Genomic DNA, 18,544 nt, shown 5'->3' on the forward strand with positions numbered 1-18,544 from the left:
CCTCTAAACTCACCAGGGCGTGATCTGAGACTAAGATGTTTCCAATTGAGCAATCAACAATAGATGAAATGAGGGAAAAAAACCATACCTGCCATATCTGCAAGACCAAGATTTTTACACATCTTGAGAAGCGTCAGTATTGCTGTAGGGGGCTTACACACTTTTGCTTCACTGTGATCAAGGACTGAATCCATAAATAGATTAAAGTCTCCTCCCAGTATTATATCATGAGGGGTGCCAGCGGCTTGCAACATCCCTTCAAGATCTATAAAAAAGCCCTGATAATCAGCATTAGGTGCATAAATATTAGCCAAAATCAACCTTTGCCCCTGAATTTCTGTTAAAACAACAATGATTCTTCCTAATTTATCTTTAATCTGTTTGAGACATTTTAATTGTAGATGTTTACTTATCAATGTAATGACTCCCCTGCTCTTACTTGAGCCAGCACTAAAGAAAACATGCCCACCCCATATCTTCCCACATTTTTCAGCTTCCTGTGGAGAAAGATGTGTTTCTTGAAGAAACACTATGTCATATTTCTTTCATTTAAGAAAAGAAATGAGCTTCCTTCTTTTTATGGGGTGCCTCAACCCATTCGCATTCCACGTGGAGAGAGACAATCCACTCATATTAACATTTGACATTTTGACGCACAACAGCGCCAACCGGCGTCCATCCCTCTGAACTCAAACAGTCCATGTACACCTATGAGAGCCCCCGTGACTACTTTGCCGTTGGATTGCTGAAGTCCGGTGTTTCTATATAAATTTTGTGAGGTAGAATTACATAACAGAAGAAAATCTATAAAACAAACTCCAGCCAATAGGCAGAATAAACATAAAGAGCGTGTAGATTCATTCACATACTGTCTCGAAGGTGTGTTCCTCCCCAAAACAAGCTCCAGCCTCTAGCGGAACCAGCACACACACAAAAAAAATAATATAAATAAAAAAAAAGTTCAGTTTCCTCAGACAGTCAAACGAATGCTCAGTGAGCCGGCTGTTCATGAGTGCAGCAGATGACCTAATCCTTCCAATATCCTGCAAAAAATACTCCACAAAACAAACTCCAGCCAATAGGAGGCATAAACACAAGGAACGTGCAGATTCATCCACAACTGTCCCGAAGGAGTGTTATTCCACAAAACAAAGGATGAAGGATATTGCATGTTGGGGACAAATAAACACTATGGCCATCCTTAGCATCCATTCTCAACCTGGCCAGAAACTTCAGTGCAAAAGCGACCCTCCATCGATGCAAAAGTTTCTTGAAGGAGTGTTATTCCACAAAACAGACTCCAGCCGCTAGGCGGAACCAAAAAAAAAAAAAACAAAAAAGGTGCCTAGCTTCCTCAGGCGGTCAAGTGAATGTTCAGTGAGTCAAGTTCATTTGGCTGCAACGTGAGAAACACACCATGACTTCCTCAGTCCATTGATTTTATGAAAGACATCGCTTGTTGTGGGCATGTAAATATTTTGCGGCCATCCTTAGTATCTATTCTCAGTTTGGCCGGGAACATCAGTGCAAATGCGATCTTCCATTGATGTAAGAGTTTCTTGCATTCCTTGAATCGATCATGTTTCTCTCTTGTCGAAATCGCAAAGTCTGGGAACAAGAAAATGCTGTGGTTCTTCCAAGAAAGCCTTCCTTTACTCCTCGCCTAATGTAACACAAGATCTTTATCGGATGATCTCAGAAATTTGGCCAGAATTGATCGGCGTCTGTATCCCTCAGCGGATCTCCGAGCCGGGACTCTGTGAGCTCGCTCGATTTCCAGCTTATGGCCTGTTATGTCAAGCAGACTTGGGAAGAGCTCGTCAAGGAATTTCACCATCTCTCTGCCTTCTTCGTTCTCAGGAATTTCAACAATTCGGACGTTGTTTCGCCGGCAACGGTTCTCAAGGTCTTCCAGTTTTTCCCAAACACGTTCCAAATCTACTTTGGTCGCTAGCGGGTTAGCAGCTAATTCCCTCTCCGATGACTCCAGATAATCGATCCGTTTCTTGACGTCCCCGATTCTTGTAACCAACTCAGAGAATTTAGTCTCCATGGAAGTGATCAATTGACGTATTACAGCAAGATCCTCCAAATCCGCTACGACCTTCGCCAGCATTGCCGACATGCTGGACAGTTGGCACTGAATTTCTCCCGCCGCACTGTCCAAACCAAGTCCCTGGTCTGCAGCCCTGTCAGGGGTATCAGCTTGAGCACATAAGTGTCTTTTAATGTCTCCAGAGCCCAATGATTTTGAATTCTTTGACATATTGACCTCACAGAACAGTTATGGAACAGGGTGTATCGAATCTCACCGGTTTATGACACAAGAAGAATGAAAAACTAGCAAAGTGCGCAGAGCTCACTGTTCACACATCCGACCCGTGCATGGCGTCACGCGACCAAAACTTAAACTTGATACTATCATGCAACAAAAGTAATTTTTGTCATGAGCAAAAATCTATGTGTGCCAATCAGTTTATGCTTAAACAGTTTATAACTTTACTCTAAAAAAGGAAAGCCATTTAATGCATTAATGACCAAACATACAGCAGACTTATTAAGTATAATCAGTGTAAGATTGTGCATGTAAATGCGCTCATTTATGCTTCTTTAACATGAACCAAAACCTAGTCTGTAATGCTAGCTATGTTTATATGCAACCTTAAAATCCATTAATAATCAGACTAATAGCTCAATCGGAATGAAAAATCTTTATGTAAACACCTTTTTTTACTTGTACCTTGTGTACATGCTTAGTGCAGTGCTTTAATGGATACCAAATTGTGTTGAAATAACTCAATACTCTGTACCGAACCCTAATTTATATAAAGTTATGGCATTAAAAATTTCCCACCAATCTTTGCCACATGCTCTCATCCTAAGATGTCTAGTTTTTGGAGGAGGAATGGCCATGGAGGAATAGCTCATTTGTTTGCACAAGACAGAAATGCTCCTGCTGATTTGAATTCTCATCTTTTGTTGAATAAAGACAGCAATCTTTAGTTTAGTTAAAGACTAATTTTCTCTGACAGGACTACTGACAGAACTCTCAAGCCCGTTGTTGTTTTGGTAATGCTGACTAAATGCTGGTCTTCGCATGCGCATACACTTTTTTGCACATGTAAACAGATACATATAAATAGTACATTCAAAATCTGCAAAAATCTGTGCATGTAAATAGTCACTGAAATCTACTTCAGTAAAAATCTCTAACAAGTATATGTGACATTTATAAAAATGAAGTTGATGTTAGTAATTCATTAAGAAATTAAACACAAAACTATGTTTTTTTCCCCTTTTCTTAGGACGATCATCTCTCTTATCTACAATGTGCTGAAGACATTTATGGAGATGAACAGCAAGCTCTTTGATGATCTCACTGCCTCCTACAAAGTGGAGAAACAGAAGTGAGTACAGGGCTGAGGCCTTTGATTATGGTCCTGTTTCAAATCAAATCAAAATCAAATCACTTTATTGTCACACAGCCATATACACAAGTGCAATGGTGTGTAAAATTCTTGGGTGCAGTTCCGATCAACATAGCAGTCGTGACAGTGATGAGACATATACCAATTTACAATAACATCAAATTAACACAGCACAATTTAAACATCTGATATACACATAATTACACTCAACAATATACAAATAATAACATACACTGTAGAGTATACAATACGCACTATATAGATACACATTATTCAATAAAAATAAAAAATAAAATATATAAAATGTATATATAGTATATATAGAATGTACAGTATTGTACTGTATTGACATTCAGGCTGTCGGTTGGTAGTCAGTTGTTAAGAGAGAATATAATATAATAATAATATAATTTATGACAGTCCGGTGTGAGATATAAGAGTAAGGGTAATAAAGTGCAGTGCTGATGTATTTTGATCGTGGGAGATCAAGAGTTCAGATGTCTGATTGCTTGGGAGAAGAAGCTGTCATGGAGTCGGCTGGTGCGGGTCCTGATGCTGCGATACCGCCTACCTGATGGTAGCAGTGAGAACAGCCCATGGCTCGGGTGGCTGGAGTCTCTGAAGATCCTCCGAGCTTTTTTCACACACCACCTTGTATATATTTCCTGGAGGGAGGGAAGCTCACCTCCGATGATGTGTCTGGCAGTTCGCACCACCCTTTGCAGTGCTTTGCGGTTGTGGGCGGTGCTATTGCCGTACCAGGCGGAGATGCAGCCAGTCAGGATGCTCTCTACAGTGCAGGTGTAGAACCGTGTGAGGATGTGGCGGTTCATTCCAAACTTCCTCAGACGTCTCAGGAAGAAGAGGCGCTGATGAGCCTTCTTCACAACGACTTCAGTGTGGATGGACCATGTGAGTTCCTCAGTGATGTGGACACCCAGGAACTTGAAGCTGCTGACTCTCTCCACTGGTGCTCCATTGATGGTGATGGGACTGTGTTCTCTGTCTTTTCTTCTGAAGTCCACCACAAGCTCCTTCATCTTACTGACGTTGAGGGAGAGGTTGTGCTCCTGACACCAGTGTGTCAGAGTGTGCACCTCCTCTCTGTAGGCTGTTTCATCATTGTCAGTGATCAGACCTACCACCGTCGTGTCATCAGCAAACTTAATGATGGCATTGGAGCTATCTGTTGCCACACAGTCATGTGTGTACAAGGAATACAGTAGTGGGCTGAGAACACAGCCCTGCGGGGCACCAGTGTTAAGGGTCAGTGATGAGGAGATGCTGCTGCCTATTCTAACCACCTGGCGTCTGCTTGACAGGAAGTCCAGGATCCAGCTGCACAGCGAGCTGTTTAAGCCCAGAGCCCGGAGTTTCTCATCTAGCTTGGAGGGCACTATGGTGCTGAATGCTGAGCTGTAGTCTACAAACAGCATTCTCACATAAGTGTTCTTTTTTTCCAGGTGGGAGAGAGCAGTGTGTATTGTAGATGCAATGGCATCATCAGTGGAGCGGTTGTTGCGGTAAGCAAACTGCAACGGGTCAAGAGAGAGAGGCAGCACAGAGCAGATGTAATCTTTGATTAGTCTCTCAAAGCATTTGCTGATGATGGGGGTCAGAGCAACAAGATGCCAGTCATTTAAGCAAGTTATTTTTGATTGCTTTGGAACAGGCACAATGGTGGATGTTTTAAAGCATGTGGGGACTACAGACAAAGAGAGGAAAAGGTTGAAAATGTCCGTAAAAACACCAGCCAGCTGGTTCGCGCACGCTCTGATGACGCGGCCCGGAATGCCGTCTGGGCCCGCGGCTTTGCGGATATTCATCCGTCGGAAGGATCGGGTTACATCCGCTACAGAGACGGAGAGTGAACTAACCTCTGTAGCTTCGGCCGCGAGAGCTCTCTCCGCGATGGCGGTGTTATTTCCCTCAAAACGAGCATAAAAAGTATTTAGCTCATCCGGGAGAGAGGCAGCGGTGTTCATGGCGGAGTTTTTATTCCCTTTAAAGTCCGTGATGATGTTAATTCCCTGCCACATGCTTCTAGAGTTGGTGGTGTTAAACTGTCCTTCAATCTTGCTCCTGTACTGGCGTTTTGCGGTTCTGATAGTTTTTCGGAGGGCATAAATGGCTTGTTTATGCTCCTCCATGTTCCCAGAATTAAAAGCGGAGGACCGTACATTAAGTGCTGCGTGAACATCGTTATTTATCCATGGTTTCTGATTCGGATAGATCCGTATTGTTCTGGTCGGAACCACGTCCTCCACACACTTTTTGATGAAACACATTACGCTATCAGCGTAAAGCTCGATGTCGTCATCAGAGGTGGACCGGAACATCTCCCAGTCCGTGTGATCAAAACAGTCTTGTAGCATGGAATCTGACTGGTCCGACCAGCACTGGATCATTCTGAGGGTGGGTGCTTACTGTTTCAGGTTCTGCCTGTAAGCAGGCAGAAGCAGAATGGAAGAGTGGTCCGATTTGCCAAATGGTGGGCGGGGGAGGGATTTGTAGCCATCCCGGAAGGGAGAGTAGCAATGGTCCAAAACCCGGTCCCCTCGTGTGTTGAAACTAATGTGCTGGTGGTATTTAAAGTCCCCGGTCACAATGAACGCGGCCTCAGGGTGCGCGGTTTCCTGCTCACTTATACTCCCATACAGTGGGGGAATGTACACAGCTGTGATAATGACCGCTGTGAATTCCTTCGGTAGCCAGAATGGTCGACACAGAAGCGTAAGAAATTCAAGATCAGGAGAGCAGAAAGACTTAACAGAATGTACATTCCTCTGAACACACCAGGATTTGTTGATCATAAAACATACACCACCTCCTCTGCTTTTACCTGAGAGGTCTTTGGCTCTGTTCGCTCGGTGCACGGAGAACCCCACGGGTTCAATGGCTGAGTCTTGAATCTCCGCAGACATCCAAGTTTCCGTAAGGCAGATAATGCAGTAGTCCCTTGTATCTCGTTGGAAAGAGATCCGCGCTTTCAGCTCGCAGAGCTTGTTATCCAGAGACTGAACATTTGCCAGTAGAATAGCGGGTAGCGGGGGTCGATTTGCGCAGCATCTTACTCTGATGAGAACGCCGGCTCTGTTTCCCCTTTTCCTTTTGCGTTTCCACGGCCGCGCTGCCCAGACAAAAGGCTCCGCTTGCGTGTTTGTAAACAGCGGGTCGGCATTGAGAAATTTGAAGTCCGGTTTACGGTGTGAAATTGCTGAACCAATGTCCAAAAGTGTTTGTCTGTCGTAGACAATAAGGCAGACAACATCCAAGACAAAAAAACATAAGAATTGTGAACAAAACAAACAAAACACTACTATGTTGTGTCGGAGCTCGCAACGCAGCAGCCATACTCGGCGCCATCTTGAGCCAGTGGTATTTCCACCTGGTATGAGGATGCATTTTGGCCGATCCGTCACAAGTGGACAAGTGAGACACACCATCATTTACACTTGGTCATAATATGCATCTCTTTTGACCACTTGTGTTCAGAATTTTTGGGTAGGGTCTTTGAATTTACGACATACATCAATCATGATGATAAAGCACAAAAAAGTCAAAGAAGAAAAAACACTGGTTTTCTTCATTAGGGGCCAAGCCCTGATTGCTTTCATTAGTGTTCTTCTTATTATTATTATTATTACTATTATTATTATTAGCGGCCATACCGAAGGTGCAGAGCCCCTATTGTATCTGTAAAGCCCTGTTCACACCGCCAGCGATACACAGCGGCAGGATGTTATTCATTTTCAATGAGAGCAGAGCGACTTCCGGCACCCAGAGCAACAGAGACCGTTGGCAAGAAGATGTGGCTGTGGTGAGTGACAGAACAAAGTTGAGAAAAGTTTAACTTTATGCAAATGATGAGCAACGTTCGGGAGCGACTACCAATGAGAGTGGACAGTGGTGCTCATGTCATTATCTCCTGTGAGATACTGGAGCCGAGTACAGGCAAAATAGAGGAGAAGTTACAGTCCTGTGAGGGATTTCACTGTTTAGTATTATTTTTCTGTACTCACTTGCATGGATATAATAAAACGATGCATGGAAAACCATGTCAGAAACCCTCGGCATTCTGAGTGAGTTTGATTAATACAATGACAAATTGTTCGTCTTGTTAATGATATGATGCATTGGGCACTGCTGCAGTTCATATAAAAACACTCTCCTCTGCAGAATGTTAATCTTTAGAGGCAAGAGAACTGATTCCTAGTCAAATTAGAATGCTATCTTTGTTTTACCAGCAGTACATCTCATCTGTGATCAGATCTTCTAAAGCTATGTCTAGCTGTGCAGTCCACCAATAATGTTAGAGTGACAGCAGTAGGAACGCCCACTAGCGACTTCACAGTACAGGGACTAGTGACATTAAGCGACAATGTCGCTGGCTGTGTGAACGGGTCTTTAGTGTTCTTCTTCTTATTATTTTCTTCCTTTGACTGGGAGTCTATGGCACTCCAGGGCAGAATCCGTATGGTAAAAAGTTGTGAAATTTGGCACACTGGTAGGAACAATCCTCATGGCAAATTTGGAGCTTCTAACTTAAACTCTCTAGCATCACCAAATTTTTAATTTTTTTCATTGATTCACAAAACAGGATTGGAAAACAGAACATACACACACAGAATCAAATTATATCAAATGATACATCCCCACTACAAACATCCAATGAAAGTATACACACATACAAATCCAAAAAAAAAAAGAAAAAAAAAGAAATATTTTAAACAGACAAGAGACACTAAGGATAGATAAAAAAATAAATAAAAAAATCATACATTTAAAACTACAAACCTCCCTCCACTGCCCCTCCCCGAGAACCCTCCAAAAAGGCCAAATAGTTGCCCCATTTTTTATTAAACGCATCCATGATACTTAGCCTTCTAAACGACATTCCCTCAAATGCCGCCACCCTGCCCATCTCTGTGTGCCACTCTCGAAACGAGGGCGCTCCAGCCGACCTCCATCCCCTAAGAATAATTTGTCTGCCAATCATAACACTGGCTAGGACTCAATTTTTTATGTATTTATCCCCTATATTAATGACCGCCCCATCACCTAAAATACAGAGTCTGGGGCAAAATGAAATTTGAGTTCCCAATACATCACACATAAAACTCTGAACCCTCAACCAAAATTCTTGGATTTTAACACACCACCAAAAAACATGGGTTGTGTCCCCATCTTCTGATTGGCATCGCCAGCAGGTGGGCATGTCTTTAAGACCAAGCCTATACAATCTAGAGGGGGTCCAATAGAATTGATGTAAAATCTTAAATTGCATAAGGCGCATCCTTGCATCTCTAGACGTAGACTTGATGTTTTTTAGAATCTTAGCCCACACTCCCTCCTCCAATACCGAGTTTAAATCTTTGTCCCATAAACTCTTGAGAGAAGTTGAAGCTCCGTCCCCCAGACCCTGAATTAGCAGGGAGTAATACAGTGATGCCTCATGACCTTTTCCAAAGGCAGTAAGCACCACTCCCAGAATGTCTAACACTTTAGGGGGGTGTATGCTACTCCCAAAAATAGTACAGAGCAGGGATAAAAGCGCCACCAACTTTTAACATTTGCACTCACGTTAACGCTTATAACTTTTGAACCATATGGCCTAGAAACAAAATTACCATGGTTACACTTAGTATATATCATAGCCATTATGTCCTGAGGGTACCTGAGTAGTTTCTATACAGTGCAACCTAGTGGTTAAGAAATATGAATATGAAAAATATAATATAATGGTATTGGGCCATTGCCATTTTTAATGTAATTGAAAACCTACTTTTTCAAAATTCTCCTAGACCATACATCCAATTTGCACAAAATTTGGTGTGCATCATCTAGGGACAGACAAAAAACAGTTAATAAAAGCTTTTTGATAGACCAAACAGCTCTCGATTAACGCATCAACAAAGTATATGGCAGGACGCCTTGTCTCGGCAATGCTATAGAACCGTAGCCCATAGAACCGTACATAGGAAAATTATGAAATTTGGCACACTGATAGGGGTGGGTATGAACAATATTTGGGGTCTCTCTAGGACAAACTCTATAGCACCACCAGTAGTTTTTTTTTTTTTTTAACTTTTAAATGGATTTAGCCACTCCAGTCTGTCAGTCTGCCAAATTTTTGTCAGAGCACCTTGAGACATTTCTGGCCAAAAGTTATCAAAAGCTTTTTGATTGACCAAACCATTTCTTTATAATGCATCAATTACTTCAGCAGTGAAGACGCCAAACAGGAAGTGAGGCTAAATGTCAGCAACGATTTGTCCTATTGAAACGAAACTTGGTATTCTTTATTAGGACCATCTGAGAGTATTTTTGAACCACATATCCTAAAATCATGAGCTTGATGTTTTTGGATTTCTTGGGTCATACGGAAATTTAATTATTCCATGATTGTCCATATGGCCTGTCCACCATTTTGAAATGTATTAAAAAAAAAAAAAAAAAAAAAAAAAATCAAACACTGTATCTTACCAACAGTTTGGTGTATTAAAATGAAACTTAGTAAACATTATTAGCATCATGCCCTGAACTGACATGAGCAGTTTGGGTACAGTGCCACATAGTGTTAATCTTTTTTTTAAATAAAAGTCCTTATAAGTATTATAAATAATTCTTGGCATAAATTAATGATTCTGATCTCGGTAGATTCTATGCATTATACTGAATGCAATGATACCAATCTTTACAAAGTGTGTGATATTGCATGTCTGCCATTTTGACTTTAATTTTAATCTGCCGTTTCGAACTCGTCCTACAGCTTTCATCAGATCCTTCCCAAATTTTGGTCAGATAATCTTGAGACCTACTGGTAAAAAGTTATCAAAGGATTTTTCATATTCCAAACCATTCTCATATTCCAACTCGCAACAAATTTGACCATGAAGATGTCTGTCAGAAGTGAAAATCATACATTTAAAACTACAAACCTCCCTCCACTGCCCCTCCCCGAGAACCCTCCAAAAAGGCCAAATAGTTGCCCCATTTTTTATTAAACGCATCCATGATACTTAGCCTTCTAAACGACATTCCCTCAAATGCCGCCACCCTGCCCATCTCTGTGTGCCACTCTCAAAACGAGGGCGCTCCAGCCGACCTCCATCCCCTAAGAATAATTTGTCTGCCAGAAGTGAAACTTTATCTTCGCAACGCTTAGGACAATTCTCACTACATTTGCCACAAATGATTGTCAAATCATGCCAGACAAAAGTAATTTAATGTATGCCGTATATTAAGTAAAGTTTGAAACAGCAGTATACTTCTGTTTGCTGCCTCTCATATTGGTATGCCTGTTTGTCTTTCAAATAACATTTTAATTGATTCATAGATTTAACACAAAGAAAAAACCACAACATATATACAGTATAATGAATCACATTTAACATTAAACCCCCACTATTACCCCTCCCAATCACCCACCCCAACCTGACCCCCAACGAACACCCCTGTGGTCCAATAGGAATACACACATACACACACACACCAAAAAAAAAAAAAAAAAAAAACAGAAAAGAAAAGAAAACAAAAAAATATATATAATAATCATGTATAATTAAAACTAAACTACTCTCTCCACCGCCCCTCCCCGAGAGTCTCCCAAAAACACTAAATAGTTGCCCCATTTCCTATCCAAAAATTCTTAACCCCCATCCTCAGCTTGATCCCTCCTCGAAAGCAGCCACCCTCCCCATCTCCGCACACCACTCATAACACTGGTCAAAACCAAATATTTTATGTATTTATCCCCCAAATTTATGACCGCCCCATCTCCCAAAATACAGAGTCTGGGGCAAAACGAAATTTGAGTGCCCAACACGTCACAGACAAAACTCTGTACCTTCAACCAAAATTCTTGGATCTTACCACACCCCCAAAAAATATGGATTATGTCTCCATCTTCTGATTGGCATCGCCAGCAGGTGGGTGTCTTTAAGACCAAGCCTATACAATCTAGAGGGGGTCCAATAAAATCTATGTAAAATCTTAAATTGCATATGGCGCACCCTTGCATCTCTAGATGCAGACTTGACGTTTTTTAGAATCCTAGCCCACATTCCCTCCTCCAATACCAAGTTTAAATCTTTCTCCCATAATCTCTTTATAGAAGTTAAAGCTCCATCCCCCAGACTCTGAATTAACAGGGAGTAATACACTGATGCCTCATGACCTTTTCCAAAAGCAGTAATCACCTCTCCCAGAGTATCTGCCGCTTCAGGGGGGTGTGTGCTTCTCCCAAAAACAATAAAGAGCAAGTGGCGCAGCTGTAAATATCTATAGAACTGAGATCTGGGAATCTCAAAAAGTTGAACCAAATTTTCAAAAGATCTCAACACTCCACTCTCATATAGGTCACTGAGCATAGTAACCCCCCTCACAATCCACTCTGACCAGCAGAAAGGAGACCTATTAATACATAATTTAGGATTCAGCCATTTGCTTGAGGCAACATTTAAATAAATGTCCGAATTAAACACTCTGGACATTTTTGTCCATACTGAGTGCAAATGTGAGATAATGGGGTGTAACTTAACTTCTCCGATTAGTTTGATAGAAAGGCTTTACAATGGTGAAATAGGGGCAAGAACTTCCTGTTCAATACAAAACCAGGGAGGGGCTCTCTCAGGTGGAAGTGACCAATGAGCCAAATGTCTGAGACCGAACGCATAATAATTAAACAAAATATTGGGTAGGCCTAGTCCACCTTTGCCAATCGGCCTATGTAACCTACTGAAATGTAATCTGGGATGTTTACCATTCCAAATGAAGGACTTCGCTATGCTATCAAATTGCTTGAAATAAAAGAGGGGGACATCTACAGAGAGAGACTGTAACAAGTAGTTAAATTTTGGAATACAATTCATTTTAAAAACATTAACCTTCCCAATCATAGATAAATATAATGAAGCACACCTGCCCACATTGCTCGAAAACCTTTTTATTAAGGGGTCAGAATTAACTCTTACTAAATCAGACAAATTTGCTGGGAATAAAATGCCCAAATACTTATTGCCCTGTTTGGGCCACTGGAAGGTGCCCGGCTGGAAAGCCGTTACTGGACAGTACGCTGTCAGAGCCAAAGCTTCGGATTTAGACCAATTGACTCTGTATTCTGAGAACTTAGAAAAGGAATTAATAATTCTGTGGAGGCAAGGCATAGATCTAGTGGGGTTGGAGACGAATAATAAAATATCTTCTGCGTAAAGCAAAAGCTTATGCACCACGCCTCCTGCCACCACACCTGGAAAATCATCTTCCCATCTTAGGTATGCCTTTTTGTCTATGGCACATCAGTGTGGCTCATTGTTGGTGCAGTGACTTGTAATCAGAACATTCATGAGAATGGGGCTTCAAATCCAGTCTTGACCAAGATCATAAATGCTTCTGTTGCTTGACTTTGCATCTTGCTGAGCACAATAAAGGCTTATCTTATGGGCTAAAGGTCTAAAGTAGTCAAATGGATGCTTTAAATCAGTGGTTCTGAATTCTGGTTCTGAGGTCCCACAGCACTGCACATTTTGTATGTCTCACTTATGTGATGGATCTCTATTAACGAGCTGATGATTTGAATCAGGTGTGTTAATTAAGGGAGCCATTCAAAATTGATTTTTGTTTATCTCTTTGGCAATGTTGAGCTATGTGATCAGTGTATAAACATTGAGCTAACACTGCAAACGCACCCAGTCGGGTGTTCGAGTCCCACTGAGACTAGTGTGAAAAATATGCTTTTGGTGATGCTTGAGTCCTCACATTGTGCTTACTGCAATTTATTATTGCCTTATATTAGCTTGGCCCTGATAATTGCTGCTTGCAGCTATATTTATACTTGCATTTAATCTAAGCACAAACATGACGTTTAGAGCAGAATTCTGAGTTGTTTAATTGAAGCACCTGTATTAACTGAGCTTCAGGTGTGGGTGTTTCTCATCTGTGTCACTGCATCTTGATATCAGGCACACTAAAGAAGTTTATGTATTCATTTTGTACATGTTTTTTTTTTTTTGCTTTGTCAGTTATTTCCTTTTAAAGCCGCACGTAATTGGCAAAGTTTAAACTCTTGTTTTAGCCCAACGGTTGATTGACAGTGTGATTCAATCAACCTTGAATAGGCGGTGCATTGCTGCAGTTTAACAAATGATTGATTACACTACAAGCCCAATTTGTCACATGTGGTCACAAATTTCTAATGGTTTTGGACCCTGTTTATACCTGTCTTTAGCGCCATCCAGTTTCAAACAGATTGCCCAAAAATGCATCTTAATACCAGGTGTAAATGGAGAGAAGTGTATTTTTCTGAACACTGCAAGAGTTTCGATCCTTTTGGTATCTTCCTCTTATTACTTAAACCCACTTTACGCCTCCCATGCTGCCTCTCTTGTCTCTCTCAATCCCTATTTCTCTCTGCAGGGAACTAAAGAAAGAGAAGGAACGAGCTGAGCTGTGGAGGAATTTGGAGGAGCTGCAAGAGAGGCGGCCACAGAGTCTGACCGAGGCCAGTAGAAACCAGAAGAACCTGCAGGAAAGAGAGAACACCAAGAGCCTGTCAGAGACCAGTGCTGCCAACACCACCTAGAGACAACATGCAAACACACACACACACACACGCACATAAATATCACAGCACTGTAAAACAGAGATTTACCAATAATTCCAACTTGGGAACCAGTCAATGCCTCAATTCCACATTCTGAATCACACACACATCGTGCAGACACTACTATCACAAGCACCAGGCAGAGCACATGTACAACAGGCTGTCCATATGTAGATATGTTACAAACACCGAAGCACACATCACACCCTGGTGAGATATAAAAGCTAAAAAAATGAGTACCTCTCACATGCATTCTACTCTTCCATATGCTACCTATGCTTTATACACACCTACCTTTCTGCATCTTTTCTTTCTATCCCTTCACAATCCAGGATTATAAACTTCAACATGCAAAATATGCCTGAATGGGGTCCAAACATGGAAGACACACATGTGCACACTCAAAATCAAACACATATGCATCATTCATTGCTGTCATTCCAAAACTGGCTCTGTTTCTCTCAGGCCCGATCCGAGGCCCCCGTCAACTGACCAACAGACTCTGCATTCTGTCAAACACTGGGGAAGAATGAAGCTGATAATGATGATCCTAAAGATGAAAATTATACAATTCTAATGTTCCTACTTCTACAGCTTATTCTATAAAAGTACTACTTCTATGCTACTATAACTGATGTTTTATATATATATATATATATATATATATATATATAAATATGATATCAATGTCTGATTATAGTGTTGGTGGGGGTATTCTAGTGTAGCACCTCATAAACATGACTGAAGTATGCTGCTAGGTAAAACTAAACTTGTTCTGAAGTGACAATGATACTTTAGTCTGTTCTTTTCATCTTTTAAAAAAAACATTCAAAACATTTTAATTTAGCAATATTCCCATCTGTTTTGAATAATGTCAGACAATTATTTATTTATTTATTTATTTTTTTTTTAAACCAATTTGCTTGCTAACACCCTCTCTTTTTTGTTTCTTTTGTGTTTCAGGAAAGAGTCTTTATTTTGTAATCTTGTTTTTTGTATGTTTGTTTTTGGTTGCTTCTATTGATTGATGTAGAGGCTTGATAATGGAAAAGGATCTGCGTTTGTGGGCATATTGAGAAAGGATAGGAAGAGATTGTGCTGATGTGTGTATGTGTGCTTGTGTGTGTGTGTGTGGATGTTGTAGAGAAGGGGTGTATTACTATCTCCAGTTTAGAAGAGAACAGGGATTGAATCAGAATGTACTATTCACTTTGAGTGTACTTATATGCTCAAATGAACTGCCAATGGTGATTATTGATTTTCAGTATAGTCTCTCTCATTGAGAGAGAAAAATGAAAAGAGCAAACAATATCACTCTTGTTCTTGTCTACAAGAAAGCAATCAGATTAACTCCCTTTGTCTGACCTCTGTTATCGGCAGAAATAAAACATTTCATAGTTACAGAACGGAAAAGAAAAGTGATATAGAATAGAGATGGCAATAAAAATGGACTGAAATTGTACGCATACGTAGCATCACTTAAACTAGAGTTGCACTGTCCTTTTGATCAATGTCTTGTGTTTTAACATAGCAATGTATTTTTGGGGGAAAACGGATTTGGGATATGAATGTATAAAAGTGGGATGTAAACATGATAACGTGTGTTTAATAATTCCGCATCAAGAGCACTTTTGTCTTTATTTTCACTCTTATTAACCTTAGTCACACGAGCCACTTGTTCAGTCTCAATTATCTTATTTTTTTCTTGGACCAATTCTTTTATCTATGAAATTTGTTCATTATTGAAAACTAACCTTTTGTTCAGCTTTAAATGTATTAATCTGTAGTTGATTTCAATGACATGAAGCTGATACAAGCCTTCCTCATTCAGTTCACTCCTAAAACAAGAGAAAATGTTTATAATATTGGTAAAGTTTTCCATGTAGTATGAATAGTGCTGTAATGTCCTGGGCTAGATTAATGGGAATTGTAATTACTTACAGAGATGTCAAAGTACCCGTTTAACGTGCTTTAAAACAGAAATGTAGTCTGCGAAGCGACATGGTATAGGAACATTTTCTCCTTAGTAGTTTCTGGCATCTGCTTATGGGCTCAAACAGGTGAATTAAGATCCACTCTCACCTTTAATTACATTTATTTGTGTGCTTCATAGGAATAAAGTGGATTCAACTTCACTCATCATCGTTCAGGACTCGCGTGGTCACCGCTATCAAGTACTCATGCGATACTTTCAAATTTGTACTCAATAGTCATTTTGACTGACATTCTGGGGTTTGAAATTAATGCACTTTGAATATTGCATATATGGTGAACTGAAGCGAGACAAAGCTTTCCTAATATTTTACTCAAGATCAACAAAGAATCATTTTCAGATAGTTGGGAAGTTAAAGAACTTGACAACTAAAAAACCTGTAACTTCGAGAAAAGACAAATAAATGATTGAAAACAAGACAGCGCAACATATGACATGTTCCCTTGAATAGTTTTTCAAAAAAAAAAAAAAAAAAACTTTTTCAATTTCATTCAGTCCATTATAGTATTCGTTCGTTTCAATTAAGTGTGAATTTTGTGAGAGTCTCGTTTGTACCATTTGAATTATTCACTGCTCATAAAAAACTAAATGCAAGATGCACTATGCTGGTCGATAAAGAAAATGGATATCACATGCCGTCTTGTTTAAATAGTGTCAGTGTCAGAACGGTGCTTTCTGAAGACTATAACTATTGCTCATATTTAGGGTAAGTTATTCGTCTTGGTTCTGGAGGTGTTTTTCCCATTATTTTCTTCCATAGGGATTTAGTCCTCTTTCTCTGATTGGTGGATCTCACTTCAGGATCATGGGTAGTGTGGTTCTTCACCAGAAATTCTGCTATTATACATGTTTTTAATGAAGTTGACATAAGGTGGCTTCAGCAGAAGCATATACCATCGATTAACATCCTCAGAGCTCACTGTAGGTCTCTCTTTAAAAGTTTAGATGTTATAGTTAAAAATAAATTCCTTTATGGAAAATATGAACTGGATTTTCACTTCTGGAACCAGACTTGCGTGGGGCAATGCCCTGGTAACTATCCATTAGTGGACAAATTTGCTAACCCTAACCCTAACTAACTCTAATAACTTCTCTTTTGAAAATCTATTTAAAAGCATTCAAAACGTTTTTGAACTTTAAAGTTTTCATATGTGGCATAATTCCATAACTGTTCTGTACTGTTGAACAAAACCCTGATGCATTTTCATTATTATGTCCATCATAATACATAACTCTTGTCTCAGGGTGATTGTTTAATGAAATATCATTCGGTGTGACTTTATATTTGAAAAGTGTTTAAGGACCAGAAGTGACATCATACAGCAGCATGCAGAACATAGATAAATGTTAGAGGTTATTACCACCCTTTCATTTTTGGAAAATTGATGATTTGATGATTGATTGTTTGACTGTGATGGAAATATATCCTGGTTATCAACTTTATATACTTCCATGTCTAACTCAGAAGTCATATACTGTATATATTCGTTTTGGTTCAGTCATTCATTATTTTCTTATATATATATATATATATATATATACATTTTTGTTTTACATTTCCAAATGTTTTTTTTTTTTTGCCTAGATCTTTTGGACCGGATGGCTAAGAATGATAATTCACATATCCTCTGATTCTACTTCTAATGACTTGTTCAACTGACCCACTCAATCCAAGCCCTGTTATCTGAGAGCTCAAACCAACAGGTTTACGCTTCTTAAAATTTACCAACCCAGACTAGGCAAATTTCACAAATGCCTGGGGTTAGAAAAATGCCTCCAAATTGCCTCACTCTTATTCTCACAGTTGAACAACCTCCAAGTTAAATTGATAGTTTGCCCAAAATCAAAACGGTAATTATTTACTAATCCTCATGTCATTCCAAAGCCATATGACTTTCTTTCTTCTGTGGAACACAAAAGGAGATATTTATCAACAAAATTGCAGTTGCTGATTTCCTGTGCTGAGTGACTCCTTAGCAACCAAAGTGGCCCGGTTGCTAGGAAGGGTAGAGTCACATGGGATAACCTCCTCGTGGTCGTGATTAGTGGTTCTCGCTCTCAGTGGGGTGTGTGTTAAGTTGTGCGTGGATTGCGGAGAGTAGCATGAGCCTCCACATGCTGTGAGTCTCCGTGGTGTCATGCACAACAAGCCACATGATAAGATGCGCAGATTGACTGTCTCAGAAGCAGAGGCAACTAAGACTTGTCCTCCGCCACCCGGATTGAGGTGAATAACCGCGCCACCACGAGGACCTACTAAGTAGTGGGAATTGGGCATTCCAAATTGGGAGAAAAGGTGATAAAAAAATAAAAATAAAAACAAAGCAGTTGCTGATTTCCATACAATAGTAGTTAATAGTGACACAAAATAAGCACCCAAAAGTGTCATGAAAGTAGTCCTTGCCATGTGTGCGTCATATTCCAAGTCTTTATTCCATGGCACACAATCACTTTAAATGATAAACTGACACTAAATGTAAGTTGTTATTCACTCTCAAATAAAATAAAATAAAATGATTG

At 40.1% G+C, this 18,544-nt stretch overlaps 1 protein-coding gene across 1 annotated transcript in view; it reads left to right on the top strand.

Annotated features, from left to right (window-relative positions):
* The window catches only part of LOC127414848 (serine/threonine-protein phosphatase 2A 56 kDa regulatory subunit beta isoform-like), a 50,440-nt gene extending 33,005 nt beyond the window's left edge, over positions 1 to 17,435 (top strand). Inside the window, exons 12-13 of the mRNA XM_051653192.1 lie at positions 3,306 to 3,407; positions 13,845 to 17,435. Coding sequence (XP_051509152.1) covers positions 3,306 to 3,407; positions 13,845 to 14,010 — 268 coding nt within the window. The 3' untranslated portion in view covers positions 14,011 to 17,435. The remainder of the gene's footprint in view (positions 1 to 3,305; positions 3,408 to 13,844) is intronic.
* The last annotated feature ends 1,109 nt before the right edge of the window (positions 17,436 to 18,544 follow it).

The sequence above is a fragment of the Myxocyprinus asiaticus genome, chromosome 2 (genome assembly GCF_019703515.2).
Source record: "Myxocyprinus asiaticus isolate MX2 ecotype Aquarium Trade chromosome 2, UBuf_Myxa_2, whole genome shotgun sequence".
In the NCBI taxonomy this organism is placed as follows: domain Eukaryota; kingdom Metazoa; phylum Chordata; class Actinopteri; order Cypriniformes; family Catostomidae; genus Myxocyprinus; species Myxocyprinus asiaticus.